Genomic DNA, 26639 nt, shown 5'->3' with positions numbered 1-26639 from the left:
GTTGAAGTTGGCCCTCTTGAAGTCTAGGGCTACCGCCTTGCTGCAAGCCCTTGACACCCTGCGCTGGATGATGAATTCCAGCAAGCGATGATCACTATCAACCAGGTGGTCAAGGACCTGGAGCCCCCTTACCAGATCATCGCCTGTGGCCAGGACCAGGTCCAACAGGGCATTTCCTCTGGTGGGACTGTGCACCTCTTGGGTTAAGTAGAGGTCCTGTATCTTGGCCAGGAACCTCCTGGAACGGTCCGACCTGGCTGACTGCTCCTCCCAGCAGATGTCCGGGTAATTTAGATCACCCATGACAACTACATCCCTTGCCTTAAGTGCCTCTGCAAGCTGGCCCAAAAATTCCCCTTGGTTGGGGGGTCTGTAGCAGACCCCCACTGTTAAATCCCTCTCCCCACGACCCCCTTGTATCTTGACCCAGAGCACTTCAGCTTGCCCCTCCTCCATTAAGGAGACAAACAACAAAAAGATTTATTACAGAATTTACAAGCAAAAATTCACTGCAGGTTTGGAGACAGAAAAGTAAAACAAGCAGTTTCTTTTCCTTTTATCTAGTCATAGCTCAGCCATCCTGAGAGACCTGTCAGTGTGCCAGCGTATTTGGAGATCAGCCTTCCTGATGATTCTGACAGTCCTGGCTACTATGGTCATTGAACTCCCAAAGCCTGAGAGTCAAAGACTTTTTTTATTTTATCCTAACTAGATCCTAAAAATTATCCTAGCTAGACCGTAAAAATCCTCGGAGGCTCCCTATCAAAATTATTCTAATAATGAGTCACCAGAATACTCAGAAGTTTCTGGCTACCTGGCATTCCTCTGGCTTGATTGACCATTCCTCTCAGATGCCTTTGCTATCGGGAGCTGATTTCTCCATTACAGACAGACAGTGCCTTGGGATGCCCAACTCAATGATGTTTCCTTTTGCCTGTGTCTGGGAGGGATGATGCTTCCCTCAGTCCCTTGGTTGAACCATATACAAAATTGTAACGATATACATAGAGCATACAGCATAACATAATCTATACAGTGATAATATAATCTATGCAGTATCATAAATGTATGCAGAATAACATTGGCTTTGCAGGGAGACCACACATGCCATATACGACAAAACACTAGAAAACATTCCTGACACACCGCAACCCCCAAAACATAATGTTGTTCTTGTCAGTGCTCAGCATATTTGAAAATCAGCCCTTAACATTTGAACCACAACTGATTAGGAATAGCTACATTTGAAAATGTGCCTTCATGCATGACCCGGTAGATAGCTTCACTCTCTCGAAGTACAGCTAATACATAAAGGAAGACCTTGTTTTACATAATGGAAGACCTTGCTTCGACTCAAAAATCCCAGTATGAAGCTTTACAGTTTTTTTAATGAGATCATTGTCTCCTTTGCCTTACAATTTGACAAAAAAAGAATGCTTACAGCTAGATTCCTCAGGTAATTTTTTAGTGTGTGTATATATATTCCTTACAGGGGTGTAGGTTCTAGCCGTGTTTGCCTGAGGACATAGGCAAACAAGGTTCTTTGGGTGAATCTGATATATTTTATTAGACCAACTTAAATAGTTGGAAAAAAAAATTCTTAGCAAGCTTTAAATATATATATTTTATATTACATATTTATATAAATGTATATTCTAATATATATGATATATAATATACTATATAGTATATTATATAGTATATTAGTTACATTATCATGTTGTTATATATTATATATCATATGTGATATATGATATATAATTAAATATATGTAAAATATTTTATATATGTATATAAAAAAATTTACAGTGTGCGTGTGTGCATGTGTGTGTATATATATATGTATGTATATATATGTGTGTATATATATATATTCCTTAGCACTCAGCCTCTGCTTCCTCAAGACAAGGAAGCCAATCCTTCAGTTTGCTTGTGCTAGGCTATAAAAATACATGTATATACATTTTTGGTTGGGCTTTTTCTTTTAAGTCCTTTATTTTCCAAGATCTGTGTAAAATGTTCCAAGGGTGACTTAGTCACCTTATCATGTGAAGTCTTGTTTTTCAGGTTCATAGGAGAGGGGAGGGGAGACAATATGGAGAAAATATTCTTGCTTTGGAGCTGTATGGGAACTTTTTTTTGTCATAACTTTTCCAACGGCCAGTTGGGGTAAGGAGTAGTGAAAAAGAATTTTCCTGCTTTCAAATGGTTTCTGAAGAGTAGTTTGTGGTGGTTTAAGGAGGAATGTTGGTGTTCCTGCTAATAATTTTAACCTGAAGCAGAAGTAATGTCTGCTTGGGAAAAGCGGTGGGTCTGAATTAAAAAGGGATTCACCAGGATCGTCTTCACATCTTTAGAAGTCTGCCATGTTTCTGCTTGGACTCCTGAAATAACCTACAGGAAGAAGCGTATTGCAGCACTGGTAAAGATACCCAGTAGATAGAGTGGCTTCTTGCTCTTGTGAAGTTGCACACTACTTTGGATTCTCTTAGTGGACTTAGATTTGGAAGGAAAATATTAAAAATAGTGCAGATTGACATGGATAAAAGTGTTCTTGTAAACTTTTTCAGGCTCCATGATTGTTGAGGAGTTGGGGAGGAAGGAAACCTATCCCAACTATCTGCTGGCAAGTCTCTACTCAACATTTTTTGGCCAAGAGTCTATTTCTTAGTCTCAGCCTGGGCAAACATTTCTGTTTTTTTAAGTTATTGTAAGATTCCAATACATGCTATAGCACTATGGTTACCTTTGAAATGTAATTTAAAAAAGAAAATAGGCTGCAATGTATTTTATTTACTGTTCATTTTCAATTTTGCATTGCAACATTTTTTTAATCAAAACTTTTTTTTGCAATAAAGGTTATTTGTTTTGGGAATAAAAACTGCTTTGGCCAAATACTGTAGTTGCCATAATCAGTCTAGTTTCCTGATTATATGGAAGCAGTGAAGACTATATAATCACAGATTTAAAAGCTTCTTTTATCATTCATCAAAACAGCCACATAAGTATTTACAAATGAGTTTGTGACTGGTAGTTTCAGTTGCCCTTTTACTTTTGCAACACATGTCCCACTGAGGATATTCTTGTTTTCAGGGAATGTGCAATGCAGGCACCATTTCATTCATGGGCAAGCTCTCAGTGTAATTTAGACTCACTTCTTCAAAGCTGTCAGTTCCAGCCATGGACACAGCATTTTTCTTGTTCCTTTCCCTCCCTGTGAGTAAATTGAACACCATGTTTTCTTAGTAAGATGGAAACCTGCTACTCCTTTATCAGAAACATACAATGTTTTCTAGAATGGATTTTATTTTCCTAATTGCACTTGGCTTTGTCCTATCTACTTACATCTTCCATTCTTTTAAAAGCTGCTGGACAAGAAAGTGTTGCCACCTGGTATGGTGCGCATCTGAAAAAGGAGCACAAGAGAGATAAGGGTCAGGTCACTGCTAGACCCCACTGGTACTGTTTCACTCTGTCTCTATGCCATTTGTTTATTCTTTCCTATAAACATGTCGCACAGAGTTTAAATCGGCACATTTAGCATGAGGCTGAATCAGTCCTGATCTGTTTACTGCTGTGTTATGCATCTCCTAGTTGCAGTGGGAGGTCCACTGACACTGAGTATCCAATTGGTCGGTGAAATGCCTCTGGAGCTCAGACATGGAATGGCTTTGCCTTTCCCTCCCTGCATCCACTCAGAAAGTTTGCACTATCTTTACTTTGAACTCCAGGCTTTGGTCTTGTTTGCATAATTAGATACATTTGTCATGTCTTGAACCTCAGACACACCTTTGAATGCTGAAAGTGCATTGAGTTACTACTATCAGGGATGCTTACATATGCCAAATGAAGGGCCAACTAGATATACTGCTGACTGTTTTGCCAGAAGGGACTTATGCAATTCTGCTGGGGCGGGAGTGGGAATGAAAAAAAGCTGGGATTTGAATACTATGGTAGGTGTGAGGCACATGCAATGGAAAAATGGTCCCTCTTGAAACTATTTACAATCTAAGCAAAGAATTTTCTTAGATGAGCTCCTCTGTGGAAAAGGAAATTAGTTGCCTTCTTATGGGGAGGTTTCTGCAGGGCTATAAATGCATGAAAAGGGAGATAAGTAGTGGGCAGGACTGGGAGATGATGATTGGAGCCAGGGCTGGGCCATAGATGTGGATTTCTCACTGTTCATGCTCAGCTATAAGCTAAACATGCCCTGAAGTGTTGACTATAGAAATTTTAATACAACCATATTTACTACCTTTCTATGCTTCTTCAACATCCTCATGTGACACTCTGACGCAGTGTTTCTCAACCGGTGGGTTGCGACCCAAAGAGGGTCTCAAGAATATTTGAAAGGGTCACGAGCAAGACCCAGAAAAACATGCAAAAGCGCAGGTTTCCCTTTGCTGGCAGGCAGCCTTCTGCAAGGGGCTGCTTGGGACAATTGGAGGCAGTGGGCACATGTGCATCTGCGTGCACAGACACAGGTGGGCAGCATACAGTGAGGCCAAGTCGTGGGAGCAGCCCAAGCTGCTGGACACAGGTAAGTGTATGGGGAGCAGGAGTTGGAGGTCCAGGGGAGTGTCTGGAGGGCTGAGGGTGCGTGTATGTGTGCCTGCCAGCGCTGGGAAAGGTGGCTGGGTGCGGGGCTGCGGCAGGGCAGGAGAGTGGGGGGGAAAGGCGCTTGGCCGTTCAACTGGGGAAGGGAGTGCGGGCAGTCCTTTGTGGCAGGGAGCTGCGTGCCTGGGCCATCAGCACGGGGCCAGTGCCCATGCACACAGGGGCCCACGCTCACTGCTCAGGGGGCAGGACCGGGGCAGCACTCACTGCTTGCACTCTGACCTAAGCAGATCAGGGGCAGCTGGAGGGACCTGCTGGCAGGGCTTGGGTGGGACAGGAGACTGCAAGTCAGGAGTGAGGGGCCCCAGCATGGCCCGGGGGAGCAGGGGATTGTGGGTCAGGCACCAGCAGGGTCAGGGGATGTGGGTCGGGCAAGCCATTGATCTTGGCAAATGGGTCCCAGTCCGAAAAAGGTTGAGAACCACTGCTCTAAGGGCAGCCCCAGCTGGAAAAGCTCTGGCATCTTGATTCTGTTGGGGTCACAGAGGGGAGCGTATCTCCATGTGGTACATAATGGAGGTAAAAAAGCAAATCAGCTTGCCATTTTAAAAATTAGAAAATAGGATAAGCTAAAAAAGCAGAGATGTTCAGAAAATAGACATGATTTGCAATGAAATTATAATACTGTATTTACTTGAATAGAAGACAATTCTGATATATGAGATAACCCCCCAGTAATTAGATTCTGTATATGGAAAATGTATAAATTTGCTATAATTTTCCATGTATAGAATCTAATTACTGGAGGTTGCATTGAATTTGTCCCCTTCCCACTGCTATAGCAGGTAAAATAAATCTGAGATTCAAGTAGCCCCTTTACTCTCTGTTTCCCCCTCCCCCAAGTTTTTTCCCTGGCAGCCCCATCCTCCTCTCTTTACTGTCAAACTCTGCTCTCCCTGAGCACATGAAAGTGAGGAGCAAATTTGAAAACAATAACCTTGAAATTAAACATGGCTGTAGCAATTTGCATATAGTACCCATACACGTAGTTCATCCAGAATCGATGCATATTACCTTTTTGCAACTGTTGCATATTTTAGCACAGGTACTCCATAAACACACTTTTGATCAACACTGTAACACCTACTTATATCTAATGTAAACTTTTTAGCCCAAAGCCAAAAGGCTCATGATTTACCATATAGTTCACTGGGCTGGACTGCACCAGAGTCAACATCACTTCAAGCCATGAACCACAACATTGCTTACAGTTTACCCAGAATCCCTCTGTTGTGCCTCCTCTCAGTCTAGTCCATAAGATTAGTGTGGCCCTGCCCTCCATGGTGACCCCACAGCTCAGCACTGCTCAGTTGTGTGTATACTCCAGATACCCCCACAAAGGATCCATGTGCAAATTAGTGCTAACTCATGACTGGAACCAGGTGTTCTCGCAAGTCCTAGGATGCTCCAGAAATGTATATGCAGATGAGGCACTGAGCAAACCTGTCTTAACAAAGAAAAGATGGGAAAAGATTGAACCAGTGTTAAAACAAGTAAAAGCAGACATAACCTGCCTACAAGAGTGTGGTATATTGGAGGAGAGGGAGTATAAATACTTTGAGAAAAGGTGGAAATGGGGGCCATCTTGGTAGTTGGGGACAAATTATAACAAAGCAGCAGGTGTAGCAATACTTTTCAGAAACCCAGAGTGGAAAATATCATCAGTGGCAAGCTACAACAAATGATGATGTCAGTTGGAGGAACAGACTTAGGAATTTAAATGTATATGCACCACCAGAGTGTTAGAAGAGGAAGGCTCTGCTTCCAAAACTAGCAGTATATGCAGTCGGAGGGAGACCGCGGATAATAGTGGGGGTTTTCAATTGTGTAATAGAAGCAGTTGACAAAACAGGGGAAGGAGGAGCTGGAACATTAGACAGTTCTTCCAGATTGGTAACACAAATAATGTAAGAAGAGTCACTGATAAATGTGTGGGCAGGGGAGAAAGCCTCCACTAGAGCGGACCCCAGTAGAAAGAAGCAATCAAGAATTGACTTTGTGTTTGTATCCAAAGAAATAGAGATAAGAAGGAAAAAAAAGAAACTTAAGCATGGTATTTAGCAAACAGTGGATCTTGAAGGTGGAAATAAGTCTTTGTAAGAGCCCTGTAAGAGGAAAGGGAATGTGGAAGACAACTGCCTGAGACCAACCTGCGGAGGTGTGTCAAGCATACACAAAACAGTATGAGAGGTGGAAAACACTGAAGAAATATTTTAAGAGTACCAAAGAATGGTTGATGATGGTGAAAAAGAGGACAAAAGAATTTTTCAAGAAAGCAGGCCGAAGAAATGCGGGGAAAAGAACTAAAGAACAGAGAGAGCTGCAAAGAAGGATGCAGAGGCTGCTTAAGGAATCTGCAGAAGGGAGGCAAGTATGAGAGGAACTGGAGGAGACAAAGCAGGATCTGGAAAGGTAGTTTAACAGTAAGAGAAAAGAAAAAATATATTTAGCACAAGCAGTGTGGGTGGAAGTGTCATAACCCAAAGGTATGATTTTGTGTGTGCTTCGGCACTAGAATTATCCCCGCCAAATTACAGCTTCGTTGCACGGTAGAGTTTCTGCTGCAGAGGAGAACCCCAGTGCAAGGAAGAGTTTCCCGCCAATTTGTGGCTTCCTTTGCAGAGTGCATTGCTCAAGTTGCAAGAGAAATGCACGGTGCAAAGGAGTTCCCGCCACCCGCATGCAAATTGGTTCCCCGCTATTGGCTAGTTCTAAATTATTCCCACGTGGCAGCTAACGATTGGCCTGTTATCTGTATAAGAGGCTTGAGCAGTTTCCGCCTAAGCCGAAGAGGACTCCACATCCATCTCGTGGGGACTCTGGGTACACGGCAGGGTAATAGAGACCCTGTGTGAGATTCAGAGGAGTTTGGCAACCTGATCCATCGCCCACCTCTTCCCGTCTTCGAGCGATAAATTTTATAAGACGTATCTACGAAGTTTCTATTTTGGTGGCGCGCTTGTCCAGGGCATCCGGAGCTCTGTTTCCGTGGAGCCTAGCAAACTCCACGTGATCGTTCGTGTTGTTTTTGTCTGTAACCGCAACTCAAGCAAGTTTTCCAGCCTGCACCGCAACCATCTCCGGTGTAAGTAAACAATCTTTAAATCTACCGCTACGAGTCTGTGCCTAATTCTAGCTTGACGCACGCCCTCTCCGACCCCGCGTGCCCGGGCTGCTGGCCACAGCCCGCGCAGAGCACAAAAAAGGGCCCGGCTTGCGCCCGGCCCACACAGGAAGAACACGAGTGGTCCCGATACTTTTTGCCTAGAGTGAAGAATGTGAAAAAAGAGCTAAAAGCAGTGCGCATAGAAGGTGGGGCCTGCAGGGAAAAGCAGGAGGAGGTGCTGGAAGTGACAAGGACATTCTATGAAGAACTATATCAGAAGAAGGAAACAGAAAGAAAAACGAAGAATTTCTTGGAAGAGATTGAAGAAAAAGTAGAGGAAGAGGAGATACAGAAGGATGGAAGAAAAGATAAGTTTAAAGGAAATGGAGGAGCTTAAAAACTTGTAAAAAAAAAAAAAAGAAAGAAAGAAAAGGAAAAAAAAAAGAAAGAAGACGACGACTCTCCAGGATCAGATATACTACCTGTGGACTTTACAAGAAATTCTGGCCATGGGTAGGGATGGATTTAGTAGAGGTACTAAATCGAAAGAGTATTAAAACATACAGTGGAATATGGTGAAGTGAGTAGGGCTAAATTAAAATGAAAAGCACTCTAATGGGAGTGGGAAACTGAAGGGACCTAGAGAAGTTTGGACTACAAGTAGTGGTGGGATAGATTAAAGCTTTAGGGATCACAATTGAAGCAGAAGGGAAAGGAAATTAAACATGGGAAAGGTGACAGCAAAGGTACAATAAGTATTATGGTTGTGGATGGGAAGTACACTGTCCTTTGCTGGAAAAGTGATGGCAGTTAAGGTGTGCTGCTGCTGCTGATTTTGTACACCAGAACTGTGTTTCTACTGTCTTGATGGCAGTTAATGAAAGTACAAAAGGAATTATACGTATTCTTTTGGAAAGCAAAAAGAAAAAGGCTAGCCAGAATGGAAAGAAAGATGGGGAAATGGGGGATGCTGGACATAGGATTGTTAGTTAACACAAACTACACAAATGCAGTGTGTAAAGCAGCAACAGAAGGGGAAGGGACAGCAGCATGCTTTAGCTGATTTTTGGCAGGTCTGAGAAGATGGGAAATGTATGGAAGCTCTTGGAATAAGCCATGGGTGTGGCAACCCTCTGTTCATTGCATAAGAATGGAAAGTTTTATTGGGATGTACAATATAGGAGATGTGGGGCTGGAGGTCTTAAAGGATTTCAAGAGGCTGACAACAATTGTAAGAAAAAGAGACAGGATGGCATCGGTGGTGCACCTTACAGAAGGACAAGTGGAAAAAAGCGTGAAGGGAAGTACCTGCCACACAACAGAGAGGAGAGCATGCTGATCTAGCTTGGCTGATCATATGAAATATCTTGCCTGTACAGGAGATATAACATAGATGGAGCTTGGTGAAAACAGCCAAGTGTCCAAGGGAGAGGTGCAGGGATGAAGAAATGGGGGGACATCTGTTTTGGGAGTGTACATATGCAAAGGTTGTGTGGGAAGGGGTACATCATTTTTTGAGTGTTACAAAAATAAGCCAGTCTTTAACACACAAGATGGTATTGTATGGGCTCATACCAAAGGGGCCTGAGGAATCAATATTAAGGGCACTGTTAGCAAGCGTTAAAACCAATTTTTGGAAGTAGGAAACCTCTGGGTTTTAAGGGGTTGGCTTTCACTGAAAGAGAGTGCTTGAAGGTAGGACTGCGTGAACTGAAATACTACATCAGTTTGGGCAAGGTAGAGATCGGAGAAGAGGAGGTGGAGAAGTGGAGGGAAAATGACTGGACCACTAATTTCGCTGCACCAACAGAGAGAACTGATAGAAGAGGTGGAGAATTTCAGGTGGTTACTGCGGTAATAGGTTTTTTAGGGGGGTTTTTTAGAGGGAGGTTAATTGATTTTCATGGGGTTATATATAAAGAAATAGAGTTCTGCAAGGGTTTTTTGTGGGAAATTGATGCATGTTGTTTAAAGGTTTAATATATGTAGTTGTACGGTTTTGATACGTAGTTGTTTTGTGATAAGAAGTCTTGGTAAAACAAGGATGCTCAATATGTGAAGTTTTGTAAGTGCAGTGTGATAACCGTGTTTTTAATGATATTTGTAATAAAAAAAAGGTTCCCATCAGCATGTTTAGCCAGTGTGGGCCATGTGTTTTATAGTCATGCTAAGTGTTGGCTTAATTTCATGGTTGGTTTCCATTGCTGAGCACAAGCTGCATTTGGCAGCAGTTTATTGATAGTGTATTTTAGTGAGATTTTTGTTGTTTGCAGTTATAAGATGAGGGCCTTTTTGCCTCATGACGATTGTGGGGGGTTCACCTTCTATTTGTGTATATGTACATGAAAGTATAATATTATAAAATAGACTAAAATAATTATGCATGTATGAGATTTAAAAATAAGGACTGTTGAATGAGGGGTATGCCTCAGCATAAGGATCTTTTGTCCTGTATGCTTGCTTGTTCTTGATTTGTCATTTAGGGTCTGATGCATAAAATACGTTAGTGAATAATTTTCCTGTCATCTGTGTAGCTTTGTGTACACTTGCTTAAGGTGTTTGCAAATTCAGGCCCATTGAAATGTGAATGCTTTATAGCAGGTATTGTCTTCCTTTATACTTGGGAAGGGCTTCGTTTATTTTTGGACGCTAATGCAATACAAATGATAATATGTGTGATCAGTATATGCATTGTATATGTCTCTATCAAGAGCCTTTATGTCAATAACAGTGCAGGTTCATATCACATGGTTGGATTCTGGATGAGGAATAAAGTGTTAAATGTCAGAGTCATGTATTACATTTAGGTTAGATAAGCAAGAAGACCCTTTTCAGTCCGACAGCATTAACTCCTTCCTAACATAATGGAGTAGTGATGGATGGTACATAAAACCAAAAAGAAATGGAGCCGCAAGGGAATGTAATAAACATCATGCTAAAGTTTTCAAGAGTTTTAGCATAGATAATGATAGTCCTCTTATTTATTAGTAAGAGTATGAAATACAGTTATTAATAACAATTGCTTATGGCACCCCACAAAATAGTGCATTACAACAGTTTAATTCAGTAAAGAATAAGTGGATGTAGCTCACCTGGCTGCTCTTAAATGTTGAGTGAAATGGATAGTGACTGCCCAGCACAGAATGAAGATAAATTAAATCCATATCCATAGCTTTGAGCATTACTCATAGAAGCTCAAAAGTAGGGATGGAAAAGATCTGTTTGACCATCTAGAGTTTGATTTTGCCAGGCACAGAGAATCTTCTCAGTATAGTGGGACCGTCACTTGGGTTCTCTTGAACTCTGACTCCTATATTCAGAGGAGGACTATGTGTATATACTTACTTCCAGGTAATGTCCCAAAGCCCTGCTTAAGACCCTGATGTGCTCAGGCTGGACAGTTCACATACACCTACTTGCACACACACACCCCGGAAAAAACAGCCCCTAGTAATGCAGATCTGTTGCCTACGTAATATAGGCGTCTCTCTAGTTTCAATTCTAATGAATGATTTTAAATGGGAGCCTTTTTTCCTATTTAGGCAGTTGAAATTTTCACTGTGCTTTCTGGAATATTGTATCTGTTGCATTCTAATGAACATAAGTGTTAATGCTGACTTGTTTGGTTGACACCATAGAAATAAAGTTAAAATGGACTTTATCATTGAATTATTATTGCTTGTATTCCTCTAATACAATTCCTCTAATAAAAAGGGAAGTGAGACCTGGAGAAATCCAGGTCTCACTTTTCTTTTTATTTTTTCTTGAGTAATATAGGAAGGAAGGAAGTGATGGAGGGATTATGATTAAAAGATTTATTATTAAAGATTTACAAGGATAGAGTACACCTGAATTATTTTTTAAGACTTCTATGAAAACTTGATGACCCCTTTGTTTCTGGAGAACGTATTCATAGTGAATAGTCTTATCAGCAGTCTGGCTGATTTTGTGCAGGATTGCAAAATGCTTTGAGCCTGGAAGGTATCAATGTATGTTACGGTGAGGCAAGAGGGAGGGGAGAAAAAAGTGATCATTTTTACAAGTATGTCTCAAGCTAACAGAACTTTTACCTATAAATTTTAAAAAATATGTATATTGGGTTTTAGCATGCAAATTCCCATCGAGCTTACTAGTTTGAAAGTACAGTAGTTAGTGGAATGCTATTCTTTGTCTGTGTCTGTTCACTTTACAAGGTGTGATAGTTTTGGGTACCATTGCTATATGTAGTAAGAGCTGGGTGTAATTTTTTTGTGTCCAATCATTTGTGGCTGATATCTCCCCAATCATTTGTCTCTGATATCTCCCACCTCCCATGAGAGTACCCTAACCCCCAGCCTATAAAGTACTCAAGGGTAGTTAGCTCTCAATTCTTCCTTTTCATACTGCTCTAATTTCCATGGCTTATTTAAGTATTCACTCAGTCAGAGAGAATGAGAGAATTAAACTCTAGCCTGTTATTAGGACTCTCTCCTGGCATGTGGAAGGTCTTGTATCAGATCTGATCCAGGCCCAATATTTCTTATCTCAAAAGACTACCCAGGCCACCAGCCTATAGTGTTGTATTCTGTCTCTGGTTAAATGAATTCTTAAGTATGCCCTGCTAAGTGAAACAGCGTAAACAGGTTAAATGAAGAGGTTTTCATCTGAACCATGGAAGTGTTTATTCATACTACCCTATGGGTGGCATGAGTGGGGAGAACAGCCTCTTTATGAAGCATAAACACAAGCCTAAAGACTCCCAGATTCATGTCAAAGCACCCGAGCCCTTTCTATACTGCAGTTCCCACTGTAGCTGTGACTGATGTTAGCCACTGCTGTCCAGCAAGGGAGCTGATTTTTCACTATCAGTAGTGGTCAGCCTGGATCCCAGCTGCCACTACTGAATGCCCTGTGATTCTTGCAGCTCTTCTGATGGAGGAGAGTGCCCAGGGAAAACTAGCAGGACACCACAAGTTTTGTGCAAAGAACTGATGACATGGAAATACAGTTAAGAAGAGTCACTCTGAGTGCCCTGAAAACTTGTTAACAAGTAGAAAATAAATTGAGTGAGAATAAATTGGTGCAAAGAATTTTATTTTTTCTTTTGGCTGTACCTAAGAATGTGCTGAAGATGCATATGTTTAAATTCCCTCAAGCTAGTGGTATAATATATCTTATGCTTGTGAAGGCCAGAATGATAAGACCTCACACAGTATGTGTGTAATGGCCAGTTCTCAGGGTGTAGATTTAAGTGTTAATCTAGCTTTCAGACTGGAGAACTTACTTTATCTAGTTTAGCATCCTGTTGGCATTAGTCGACCTTTTTGATTGCCAGAATGAGGCTAAGAAATAGCCTTGGATGACTGCCATACTGATAGTTCACCAGGAAGTGTAAACATACTAAGTGCAGAGCGATGAGTTTGTAATGAAAGCACTATCACTCTTTTTGTGAGAGCAATCCAGGCCTTAAAAATACTTTCACTCTGAACATTTCATTTGCTGTGATACAAACACCCGAATACTCGAGGCAGTTGAGCTTCTCTCATTGATATCCCCAAGCTATTCTGTGTATGCAATTTTTGTCGTCCTCCTCCATTTATGAAGAATATATGTGGACTCAATAGCTCTGTCAAAGGCACAAAAGGTGTTCTTTTCCTTGGGTGTAAGTCCAGGTTCATCTCCTTGCTGCTTTTCCATACTGCATAGCTTTGCTGTATGCTGGCTCACTTTGCCTTAATTCACAGAGACACTTCTAAAGTATGGAGGAGGGAAAACCTGGCCATGGGCCAGAGATAGGTGCCTGGGATAATAGAGTTAGTGGATCCATGATTATGCAGATCCAACGGCCATTTCAACCCAACTGCTGCCTGTGCGGGCCGGGAACGATCCGAGGCCCTTTTGCGCACCGCGGGCTGTGGCCAGCAGCCCGGACACGCCGGGTCGGGGAAGGCAGGCGGCGCGCTAGAATTAGACACGGACGCGTAATGGTTGTTTAAGATTATTTACTTACACCGAAGATGGTCACGGTGTAGGCTGGAACATTTCCAGGAATACTTCGCTTAAATCCTAGTTTTAGGACTCGGACAGAACTCTGATTCACTCACACGAAGTTGTCGAGGCTCCGTGGAACTTTTGCGCGCAGGGAAGGGTACGTCGAGGGATCGTTCGGCGACGGGGAGAAGAATCGATAGGTGATCAGTCTATCGATCAGCTAGCCGCAAGTCAAATCTCCTTAGAGGCACTTTGCAGTGTGCTCAAAGTTCTCCGATTTGGGCAGAAACCACTCAAGCCTCTTATACGGCCAGCAAGCCAATCGCTAGCCGCCACATAGGAATAATTTAGAACTGACCAATAGTGGGGCACGAATTTAAATACAAATGGCGGGAACTCCTTGCAACGTGCATTTCTGTGCTGAAACAAAGAAATGCACCCTGCAAAGAAAGCTACAAACGGCGGGAAAATAATTTAGCAGTGCTGAAGCACACACAAACAAAAAATCACACCCTTGGGTTGTGATACTGCCAAGGGAACATAGAGGAGGAAGGGCAATACACTTATGGGTAGGGTCAGCTATGCTCCCAGTGTGTGAACTAGCATCCTCAGAGCAGCCTGGAGGAAGGGTTACTTCTCCATGTACTTGAACTGTTTCCTATGAAAGCAGCTTGAGATTTATTTTCACTGTAGTAATGAATCATTTGCTGTATTTCTGTTTATTTCCAGAGCCCCCAGAACAATACCATTTTAACAGACAAAGCCAAACACTGACAAGCCTTGTGTAGAACAGTTTCCAAGAAACGCAGACCTTCCAGAGTCATCTACAATTATAAGACATCTGCTGAGATAGACAAAAAAAAATGTTTGTGTTTTATGGCAAGTTCTTTTGTTAAGGGATTGACAGCAGAGAAGGTTCAAGAATGGATCACCTGCCGTGAGCACTATTTTTCATGGCCCGTTTAGAAGAAAAAGTGTGTGTTTGTTATACTGTAGTTGTTTTTATTCCTCAAAAGTCAGCTGTCGCTAAAATCTTGTCTGGCAATTGTGCTAACATAAGCACAATTTCTTTCTAACAACAGGCCAAAGATGTTTGGAAACAGTGGGGAATTTTATGAATATTTCATGAAAAGCTTAAGTTAGAATTTGCAGGATTAAAAAAGAGGAAACTGGGTCAACTACATGGCTTTTAAATATCTGACTTGTTTAATACTAAATTTGCAAATATGGCATATTACAAAGGCTGAAATAAGATGCAGTGAGTTTCAGGATAAAGAAAAATTTTAGGAACATCATGGAGAACATTTTGAGTGGATTGTGGTGATTCAGGATTAGGACTTGGAAGTCATTTTAGGATACACTTTCAATTTCATTAGCCCTGCCACTTACCCCCCTCCCCTGACTCTCAGGGGATTGTCTGAGTGTTGTCTGGTTTGGGTAGATGCAGTACTATGGACTGTATGTAGCAGCTCACTTATCTTTGGCCAGGTCAGTTGCTGCTTTGGGTACAAGCTACAGTGTTCAGCCAGTAGCTACTGCAGATTGCTTAGTGGCTGTGAAAGTGTTAACACTGGACTCTGCCCCTCCTGCCTGCTAGGCCACACAGCAGTCGCAGCCATTTTGACAGCCATTAGAGAGCTGTGTCTGTATAATTCTATTCTTATATGCTTTTACTCCAACAAAGAGAAATCATCCTCCCCACCTAAGCTGCATACCCCGATCTGGAGGGCTGATTTTGTGAGGAAGGGTGCATAGGCTTCTCTACTCTTGCTTTTGTGATATGAGCAGTCTGACTTCTCAGCACTCTATGCAGACCAGTATCCAGTAGAGCACTGAACTAGGAATGAGGAAACTTTGGTTCTCTTTTGACTGTGACCTAAATTGTTTATTAACAGTTTGGATGGTGGCATAGAAAGTTTTTTGAGTGAGTTTGCAGATGCCATGAAACTGGGAAGGATTGTGAACATGTTGGAAGATACCAGTGCAATTCAGAAGGATCTTGAAAGATTAGAAAGTTCAGCTAGAGCTAACAGGATGAAGTTCAGTGCAGACAAATGCAAAGTGCTATGCCTTGGGAGGAATAATCAAAAACACAAATATAAAATGGGTGACACCTGGCTGGATAGCAGCACTATGGAAAAGGACTTGTGAGTCTTGGTAGATCACAGACTCCATATGAGTCTGCAGTGTGATGCATCCGCACAAAAAGTGAATGTGCGGCTGCATCAACAGAATGTGGTTTTGGGCTGCGTCAACAGAAGCATTAGGGGCAAGACGTGGCTTGCCCGTGGTTAGGCCTCATCTAGACTACTGTGTGCAGCCATTTTAAAAAGGACATGGAAAAATCAGAGAGGGTCCAGAGATGATAAAGGGCTTGGAAAGTAAGTCATATGAGGTGAGACTGAAGGAGCTAGACATGTTCAGCTTGTGGAAAAAGTGGGGGACACGGCAGCAGTCTTTATACTTGAAGAGTTGCCATCAAGAAGAGGGAAAGCACCTTTTCTCTCTTGTTGCAGAAAGTAAGACATGGACCAATGGCTTGAAGTTAAAGCAAAATAAGTTTAGATTCCATGTCTGGAAAAACTCTTCACTGTTAGAAAAGTTGTGGACTCTCTGTCACTGGAGGTGTTCAAGAAAAGATTGCACAGCCACTGGTCTGGGATGATCTAGGCATAGCTATGCCTATGTTCTGCAATCAGTATTTCCCATGCTTCTGGGCTCTGCTAGTTGCCCCTGCTCCCCCACCCCTCCCCAGGCCCCTTTCTGCTACATGTCAGGGTGTATTTAAGCCATCCTCAGGAACTGGGTGTAGGCTACAGCTAAGGCTGGGGACTTTGACTGGGATGTGCCAGTGCTCCTACTGGGAGCAGAGCCAGAGGTTCCTGGCTAGAGTGTCTTGGCCCTCCATTCAGGATCAAACTGATGGCTATATTTGGGGTCAGAAAATAATTTTAACCCATGGTCAGATTGGTCCAGGCTGTGGGGGTTTTTGCATTCCTCTGTAGCAGGGGGCATGGCCCCTCTACCCAGGATCTCTTGAGTATATAGCGACAACATTTCATAGAAGCAGAACATTATTGGCTGCTTTACTTGTGACAGGTTAGGATGTAAGGTCTGTGTTGTGTCAAGTTTGACACTACGCTTTACATAGAGTTTAGATTATGGTTTGAGTAGGATGGTTTGGATAGGAATGAATGATCCTGGCTCAGGCAGGGGGTTGGACTAGATGTCCTCTAGGGGTCCTTTCCAGGCCTTCTTCTGTATGTTTCTATGTATTCATCTGGAATTGTAATCTTTTGTGTCAGACCTAGACAGTACTTCAGAGAGGAGGCATTGTCTGGTTCAAATTCAGTTATGAATCTGCAGTTGCAGCAGACTGCTGGCACTCAAAAATCAGCATAATGATCAGGAGTTTGGAACTGGGGGTCAGTTTCTCACCCTCTGGGCTACCATTTTAAGACTAATCAAATGGCTGAGATGGCTGATGAGGGATGGAAATCTTATGAGTATGATGTATGGCTTCCTCCAAAATAACTAAACATAGGGTAAAAGGTACTAGTAACGTAGCCTAGAATAAATATGGTTAAGTGCTGGGTATATACCACCTGCAGATATAATAGTGGCTTCAGCAGTTAACCTAACATTCAGTACTTCTGCATTCCTACTTGGCACTGTCTGAAGTGACATACGGTTTCCTTCGTTATCTAAGGGATAGGCCTTTCATTTTATATATTTTTTGTGTTACATACCTCTTTGGAGCTGTTTATAGCCAATAGAGCTGTATTCAGTACTTTTCCTGTGAATTCTTACATTCATTTCTTAGTGCCCTTAGTATTTTATATCTTTTTAAAAGTAAATGAATAGGTTTGTATTAAAGAAAGCATATGGAAATTTTCAGATGGAGCTTGCTAATAATTTTCCTGGCTGTGCTGTAACAAGACTTATAATGATCTATGTAACCTTTTAGAAGATGCATAAAAATAAGCAATGTGTGTATGTAAATACTTGTTTATCACTATTGTGGTAAAAGGGCCATATTTTTTCAATGCATTGGTTTAGTGATAGATTTTATTCTTTGCAAATAAAAACAAATCTGAGATTGGCTGACTTGCATCTTTTCAAACGCAAGTGCCGGGATGGCTTTGTAGCAGGGGGCCTCTGGAAGGGTAACTCACTAAAAACATCTATCAATCGCACTTGATATCTATGTGTTAATCTAGTCCTCCTCTTCATAGCTGCCTTTAGAAAGCCTCATCTTCCCTGCAGTTCTAGCCTCTGATGTGTTTCATGCATTTAACTGGAGCCAGATTGAGAAGTATAATGGATAGCCCACATGGCAATTACTGTCTCATTTTGTTGGATCAGAATTAAAGGCTACATTTTATTATATTATGTTGTATTACTAAAACTGCCTATTAGGGCCTGTATTTTTTTTCTCAAAATACACCAAAACAATAAAGAAAACCCCTAAAATTGATCTCTGTGTGGTTCATTTAAGTATCTGTCCTTCTAATTCCATGGCAGATGTTTTCTTCCCAGCTTGTGCTTTGTCATAGTGCGTTTTATCTTGAGTGAACTCTAATGTCTATGTTAGATGTTTAAAGCATTACTTTTCTTTAAAGGCAAGAATGTTAATGATGAAGAACAGAGTTCTAGGAATGGAGTAGACTTAAACCCCCAACTAACGTCACATTGTTTTAATAGTGACTTCTGTATCTGGCTGACTCTTATCTTTAATTTTTACTGTAGCATACGTTTTTTATAACAATTGAATCTGTTCATTTGTTTTTAAGAATGGAAGGTGTAGAAGGAAGAGTTGCAAACAAGCTGCTCGAATGTAACTTCAGTAAAAACCAAGCTGAATGTCATTATTAAAAAGTTGAATGAAACCTTTTCACTGACAGTCATCAGAGAAATAGTCTAGGATCAGATTTCAGTAACTTTAATTTGTTTCTCTCTCATTTCAGCTGTTAGATCAGGCTGGTTACCACCACCACCTGCCCTGCCACCTCGGCCTTTTGTATCACAGGTATGTACAAAATTTTGGAATTGTGTATATGTATTGTGCATTATTTCTTCTTTAGATACTACTGATGCCATGTTTTGTCACATACTATGCACATCCTTCTCCCCCCAAATTAAGCTGCTGGAAATTGGGGTGTGCATTATAAGTGAGGAAATATGGTAATAATTTCTGCCTCTGACCAAGAAAGTGAAAGTAACACTGTAGGACTACATGTGAGGCCCTCCCTGCTGGCTGTGTACACTTTGTTTTTCCACTTGTTGTAAAAGTTCTACTCAGTTACTACTACTTACCTGTATTTTCAAAGAAAGGGTTTTTTCCCTTCATTCTGCCTTTCAAAAACAAGGTGCACATATTATTTGGGGGCACATTGCACGTGAGAAAATATGGTGATAATAATACAATAGTGGGCTTTTTCATATCCTGCTTATGCTTATTACAAAGCCATTGCATATCTGCAAAATTCTCCACACTTTTTTGTTTTTGAATGATTACTAGATAATGTCAAATTATTGGCTGTTTCAAACTCCTTTTCTTTGTGGAGCCAGGATACACAATGTAGACAAAATCATAAATGAAAAGCCTGGTGACAGTCTTCCTTGGCTGGAAGGCAGCGGTTTAATTCACTTGCTTCTCAAGCTATAAATGCCATTCTCTTGCTTCTCAAGCTATAAATGCTGTCAAGGTAGCAGTGCAAGGAGCAGCTGCATATCATAGAACATGTCACCTATCAGTGTGAAATAGTCATACTAAAAGGAAATAAATCCCACATTAGCTACATTATTGAGTGGCATGCTGTGATTTAGTGGCATACTTATTTCATCAGAACAGCACACATTCATTGTGTAAAGCAAATGGATCTAATCATGAACAATAATCCCAAGTAATGTACTATAGATGAGTTCTTCTTCCTTCATAAGGAATGATAAATACACAAAGGCCACATGGCTCGACAAGACCTGTCATAACTGTTGCATCTTAACGTCCATCTTTTTCTACCTTTTTTAATCTCTTTCCACAAAAATGTCTGTATAGATGTCTTATGTATTTATGTTCTTGACTGCAGCTGGCCATAGCTGGCAATTTGTACTGTGTATTAGTCTTTTATACTGAGAGTTGAAACTGATGCCCTGACCGTTATCAAGTGATCAGCCCACCTCTCAAACAGAAAATACCAAGACACCTTTAATATCCATGAGCAATCAGGACTTGAGTTCGAGGTCAGATGTAAGAAGTCAAGCACATCTTGCCTAACACTATACCCGGGCACTTGTTCCTGAAAGGGAGAACTGAGTGCTTCATAAACAGCAATTCTCTTTTCAGCTGGGTTTGGAGTTGGCAAAAATATTCAGTTTGTGAGGATGGTATAGGCTGCTGCTTTCTACCTACACACTTCCATTGACCCAGCTACAAACTTAGCCATGTGCACTTTAGCATTGTCATCAGATCATTCCTTTTTCTCAACCTCCTCTGAGCAATGTCTCCTTATTGCATCTCCTCCAACTCTGAATCATTGCTTCTTTGTCTGCCTTATTGCTGTCATAAGCCACTCCAGCTCTACTGTATCCTTTCACATGCAAATCTTCATCATTGTTTTCTGGAAAGCAAAGAAGCAAAACAAAACCTATTATTTGATGACAAAAATCAGTGCTACACGCAAGAATTTTGGGATTTTTTTTCTCTGTTTAAGGTAGATTTTAGTCCCTCAATGAGGTGATGGGAGAGTAATACGTATATTCATGTCCATTAGGTCCCTCTTGTTGCAAATACTGAACCAGCCACCCAACCCAAATCTAGCTACGTAGACTTCAGAGTACCGGAACAGGTATGTTTTAGCATTTTAAATATGGGAGTCCCACAGAAAGATCCAACCTTCTCTTCTATTTCAGCACAACAGTCTTTCTGAAAAATAAATCAATTTTTTGTACATAATTCTGGAGAAGTATTTTTAATATATGTTTATTTCTTTTAAAAACACTTTTTTAGCTTTGAACTGAAAAACAATTGAAATAGTATTTTAGACCACACAAACTGTAATCTGCCATATGTCTTATGTGCCCTTGTCATCAAAACATGCCTTTAAATGATCAAGTTTTATATATATATATAGAGAGAGAGAGAGAGAGAGAGAGAGATAGTTGATGGGGTTCATAATTCAGTTTAGCTGGCCATTAAGTATAGCATGCACAGCTATCATAAGCATATAGATTACATTACCCAAATGGGGCCCTTGATGTAAAGAGCATGAATATGTTCAAGAGTAACTGATCTGTTTTCAAAATAGAGGCAGGATTAAGAAGAACTGAAGAAAAATAATTGTTCTGGCATGATGCACTCAGCTTTTTCCTGTTTTTACTACTAATCTTGTTCTTTTTAAGTTTCAATTTTAATTCACTTTTTACAATGCTGTTAAATCCTTTTTATTTCTTTGCCATTTCAATAGATGCATGTGGCTAAGCACAGTGAATCACAAAAGTAGTTTGGGGGTTAAAGTGTACCCCAAGTATTTAAGGTTGCTCTGCACCATTCGTGCATGTTTATGGTGTGCTGTATTTTGGAACTGCATTGGAAATCCATTGATGGAGGAGGAGAGGGAAACAATTTATTGTGAGACCCAGTCACCCACAGAAAACTGCAATCAGAGCCAGGGTAGGTTGAGTATTTAGAGTGAAGTTAAAGTGTTTATTAGGCTCTACAGGCCGTTGTAGGTCCACAAGATGTGATAGGGTAGAAGTTGTTTTAATTGGGTGGAAGCTTCTGTGCGAGTTTAATCGATGACAAAGTACAACTGGAGCATTAGTCTTGGTCCCATGCTTTGTCATGTTCATTACAATTTTTTTTTTGTGAGACATCATACTCTTCCTGCCAGATTCTTCTACGCAATCAAACTCGGTGTGTTCTTGAAACCGTAGTTATTGGTAACATTATTCACTATATTAAATATTTCCAGGTTGGTCGGTTTTTGGTTGTAGCTGTGTTGGTCTAAGGACATAGGCAGAAAGGACGGCACCCAAAAGCTTGCCAAGAAATTTTTCCAACTACTCAGTTGGCTGAATACAGGGGTTGTCAACCAGGGTGCACATACCCCTGTGGGTACTTTGAAAGGTCCCAGGGGTTATGTGGGGGTGGGCGGGGACAAAGTGCCGCCACCCTGTGCCACTGCCTCGCAGGAGCAGGGCCTCTCCGCCGCTCGCCATGCCCCTGCTCAGTGTCTAGCCACTCAACCCCCGCACCCCCGGCTCCGCATCTGGCTGCTGCCCCCCACCCCCCTCGCTTCACATCTGGCCACTTGTCACCCCACCTCCTGGGGGTACACTTATTAAAAAAGGTTGAAAAACCCTGGTATAATAAAAGATATCGCATAGATTCATAGATTGTAAGGGGCTGGAAGGGACCTCAGAAGATTATTGGGTTCAGCCCCCTGCACGAGGCAGGAAAGACAACTGGGGGTCAGGTGACTCCAGCAAGGTGACTGTCCTGTCTCCTCTTGAAGATTTCCAGGGTAGGCGATTGCACCACCTCTCGAGGGAGCTTATTCCACAGTCTGGACACCCTAGTTGTAAAGTAATTTTTCCTAATGTTGAGCCTGAAATGGTCTCATTTAGTGGTAACCTGCTAGCAAGTCCCCTCTCAGCCTTTTTTTTTTCAGGCTTGCCATGCAAGTCTCTGATCATACAAGTGACCCTTCTCTGGACATCCTCAAGCTTTACCACATCCTTGTTAAAGTGCAGCACCCAGAACTGGATGCAGTACTCCAGCTGCGGTCTCACCAATGCTGAGTAGAGTGGGAGAATCACTTCTTTGATTTTGCTGTAGATGCATCGATTGATGCATGCCCCAGGGTATTGTTGGCCCTACTGGCTACAGTGTCACAGTGCCAGCTCATATTCATACTGTGGTCTATTATTTCACGGGGTCCTTTTCACTTGTGGTACTGGTCAGGTTGGCATTGCCAAGCCTGTAGGTGTGCAGAGGATTGTTCGTCCCCAGGTGGAGCACTTTACATTTCTCAACGTTGAACTTCATCTGGTTCTGGTCTGCACAACTTGCAAGCCTGTGTAGGTCCGCCTGTATCTGCAGCCTATCTTCAAGCATGACCATGCATCCCACAAGACCACATCTACTCAAAGAACCTTGCCTGCCTAATATTTCCAGTTATACCACAAACTCATCACACTGAGCTTGCATCTGGCCCTCCTTGTTGCATTTACTTTCTTAAAGCACAGCCATTGTCACCTCCTGGGAAGAGAAGGGGATCCTTGCCATTGTTACTCTATGCAGGGCAGGATGTAGCCAGGGATGGATCTGGGGGTGCTGTGACTGTACCTATCTTCAACAGAGTAGCTAACCTGTAGCCAGGAGCATTCACTGGGTGCTGGGCTCAGCAGTGGTGCCAGCCAGTCCCTTCTCCCTGTCCCCTTCCCCAGGTTTTGCACTAGCCTGGGGGCTCCAGATGTGGGGAGCAGCTCTGCAGAGTGCCAGGCTGGGTTGGAGATGGGCAGCATTCATGGACAGCCCCCACTTCCAGCCCCTGCTCCCAACTAGTGGAGGACACCTGGAGTCTGCCAGTTGCTATTGCTGTCCGAAGTGGCACCCTATGCAGCTGTTTACCACGGCCCTTGACTGGAGTGGGGCATGACTAGCTCTGGGGCTCTTCCTGCCCCCGGATCAGCTGGGGACAGCGGTGACAGTAGGTGGGTCCACCCCTCGTATGCTTAGAGGCAACCCCTATGGGAGAGCCCTGGACTGGGTGGAGGGCTGGGGAGTCATACCTACTTTGGGACTCAACATAGTTTCTAGTAGCTGCTGACATGGTGCAGTCTACCCACAGGAGGGCACCAGTTGTATCTCCAGGCTCGTCCTGTTTTGAAATCCTAGATCCATTCATAAATGTAGCTGGGTGCAGGGCCATGAGGATAGATTCATGACCTGTGAGCTAAATGATGTGCACCAGAATGATGGTTGTGAAGAATTGGGCTAATGAGTAAGTATAATATACATTATAAAACATGGGACTGACAAAATGTCATGGCAGTCCTGCTTCCCTTTTGACCACTGAGAAAATGCGCTGTTGTCTATTACATAAAGCTTCTGTATTTTCAGTCAGGGCGATAGTAAGGCATATTCCTTAATCCCCAGCTCTTGGCATTCTGTGATTTTTTTTTTTTTGTATCTGATTCTGCCATTCATTAAAGTAAATAAATGTTAGTTTGTAGCCTTTGAGATCATGAAGAAGAATATGAAATTGTGCTCCCCAAGCATAACTCATGCCAAAATGTCTGCCTAAGTCTGCAGACAGTCCAATGAAGCTGTACCTCTGAATGCTCCATGCATAAGCATGGGGCATTGATGCTAAGAGTCTCTTCTCTCAGGGTCCAGCAGAGGACTCCACATGTAGCGGGAAGAGAAGAGCATAGCAGGCACTGTGCACTGACCAAAGCAGATACAACCTGACAATTGGAATAAAATATCAGAGACCGGGGCATTGCTGCCACTTTTGGCGCTAGACAGGGGAACCTTCTTGCTGCTTATAGGGCTACTGCTGCATGTTACATATTACGCAATTAACTGGTTAATCATGCAATAAACTTACACTGGCCACACATGCAAAGTAAGACCAGCCACAAGTGCAAATTATCACACACAATTAACTGGTTAATTGCACAATAAATTTAGACCAGCCACAAGTGCAGGAAAATTATCATAGGATAAAAATGACTGTCAACTATAAAAAGAGCCAACAAGCTGTAAATGCAATGATTGAAAATGTAACAACTCTGTAGCTGGTTTCTGTCCAGCTTTTGCCTGAATGTGTAGCAGGGGTCTAGGATATAGAAACAGGCCTTTTGCCATTCTTACTGTGTGGGAAGGGGATCTTTGCCATCATTACACTCCGTAGGTAGGGGTGCGAATGAGTGCCATGGGGGTGGAACCATGAGCTGTGAGCTACAGAGCATGTGCCAGAAGTATGATGGTGTCTCTAGGGCGCGGGCTTCCTTTAATCCAGCCCTGTTCCCCCTTCCTTCTCTTGGAACTAAAGGAATAGACAGTGTTGTCTTAGAATGAGCCTGTTCCCAGGGAAGCGGCAGCTGGGCTTCTTCCTCAGAACTCACTCCAGTTGCTCATTCCAGTCGACACTCTGTGCGTGTGCACACATCCCTGTCGGCCGTTTCACTTTATATGGAGGATTTTAGGATTTGGTTTATCAGCCATGCCTCAAAGGACTGTTGCAAGGCTGTTTCCTCTGCACTGTGTTGAGTGCTTAGCTGTATAGGTCCCCAAAATGGCCTACTATTCCAACATTATATTTACTAGGATTTTCTAATTCAGTGACATTTTAACTTGGTGTCCTTGTGGTAACTGCAATGAACCCCAGGTTAAAATGTCACTGCATTAGAAAATAATCCTAGTGAACATAATGTTGGAATAGTAGTCCATTTTGGGGACCCATACAGCTGAGCGCTCAACACAGTGCAGAGGAAACAGCCTTGCAGCAGTAAATATATTACAAGTACCACAAGGACTGTACGTTAATATGTGTGTGTGTATATCTATCTATCTATCTATATCATTAGTGCTTAAATATTGTAGATGGCTCGCTAGATAGACAACTACCTAGTGTTTATGATCTTTCTATCCAGCTTACAGTCCGCATTTCTGTACTTCTGTGGAAACCAGTTTGAGTTAAATTTCTAGTAAGATTTTGTAAAATAGTATTTCTCACATTTTACTGAAACCCAAATATACTGGTATTACGTCTGCTGTATTCCTTTTGTTCAGTAATGTGGTGTTTCTGTTTTTAAAAAAGCAATCCAGGTTTGTCTAAGTTACTGCAAAAAACAGATGGAAAGGCTTCTTTTGACAGAAGTAGATTTTCACAAAGACTAAAAATCTATTTGTCTAGTAAGTTATTTTGAAGTATTTTCCTTCCATTACCATTTTTAGATAGTTGCACTGCTACTATCTGGTATCATTACCACTGGTGTTTTTTGTAGCTCTCCTGTAGTATTATCTTAGCTTTATAAATATGCTTATTTTGTCATTTTTCCTCCTCCTGATTATGTCCAGAGTCCAGGGATCAGGATTAGGACTAAATAGGAATGGAATCAATCTTACTTGACTCTCTAAAACATGCTGCTTTAGAAGATCAGTGTACATGTGCAAAATCTGTGCGATTTAGTGGCAGTAAGAATCCTGATGAAATGATCAGAGTCTAAATAGTTGACTTGTAATAATGTAAATTTTATATAGGAACTGACTTTGGATACACATGAATAAGATTCGATTTTCACTGAAGTGGAGCTGAATGTGATCCCCCAAAGCTCAGACTGAACCTATATTTTTGTGGAAAGCAAAAATAATGTGTTATTACAGTTGGTTTTTGGGTCTACAAAAACTGATGATGGTAGCTGCATACTATAGGAAATTTATTATAACATTCATCTTAATGAGAATTATGAATTGATACTGAAGGCAGTATATAACCCTATAAAGTTTTATTCAGTGTCAGCAAAATTTTTGCAGCATAAACCCCCTGAACTAGCAGTCCTTATATAAATTACGTTGTCTAGTGTCTTCCAGCCCCAAAATCGCTATCTATCTCAAGCTATGCCTATGCTATATAAGGAGGGATTTGGAAGATGATGGAAGTAGAAGAAAACTATGTGCATCTTGGCTGAGAAACAGATTACTTCCAATCTCATTTCATTTATGAGAATGGTTGGCTTTTGTGGATTAATGCTGATTTCTACTATAATTTATTTCTTGAAACTTGGTTATCAATTTTTCTCATTGACTCTATGCTGACAGTTTTAGTATGTGCCAACAAAAATGGCACATGCAGGTAAAATCTTAAATATAAATAGAAAAGTTAAAAAGTTACTGACTCCTAGGAGGAGAAGAGTATTACCAGTGACCTGCTGA

At 41.8% G+C, this 26639-nt stretch overlaps 1 protein-coding gene across 1 annotated transcript in view; it reads left to right on the top strand.

Annotated features, from left to right (window-relative positions):
- REPS2 (RALBP1 associated Eps domain containing 2) overlaps positions 1–26639 on the top strand; it is a 169064-nt gene that overhangs the window by 108262 nt on the left and 34163 nt on the right. The window contains exons 15-16 of the mRNA XM_025201098.1: positions 18661–18722; positions 20467–20541. Of these exons, the coding sequence (XP_025056883.1) occupies positions 18661–18722; positions 20467–20541 (137 nt within the window). The remainder of the gene's footprint in view (positions 1–18660; positions 18723–20466; positions 20542–26639) is intronic.

Source organism: Alligator sinensis, unplaced genomic scaffold (assembly GCF_000455745.1).
Source record: "Alligator sinensis unplaced genomic scaffold, ASM45574v1 scaffold583_1, whole genome shotgun sequence".
Taxonomy (NCBI): domain Eukaryota; kingdom Metazoa; phylum Chordata; order Crocodylia; family Alligatoridae; genus Alligator; species Alligator sinensis.
This window is presented reverse-complemented; position numbering and strand designations above follow the sequence as displayed.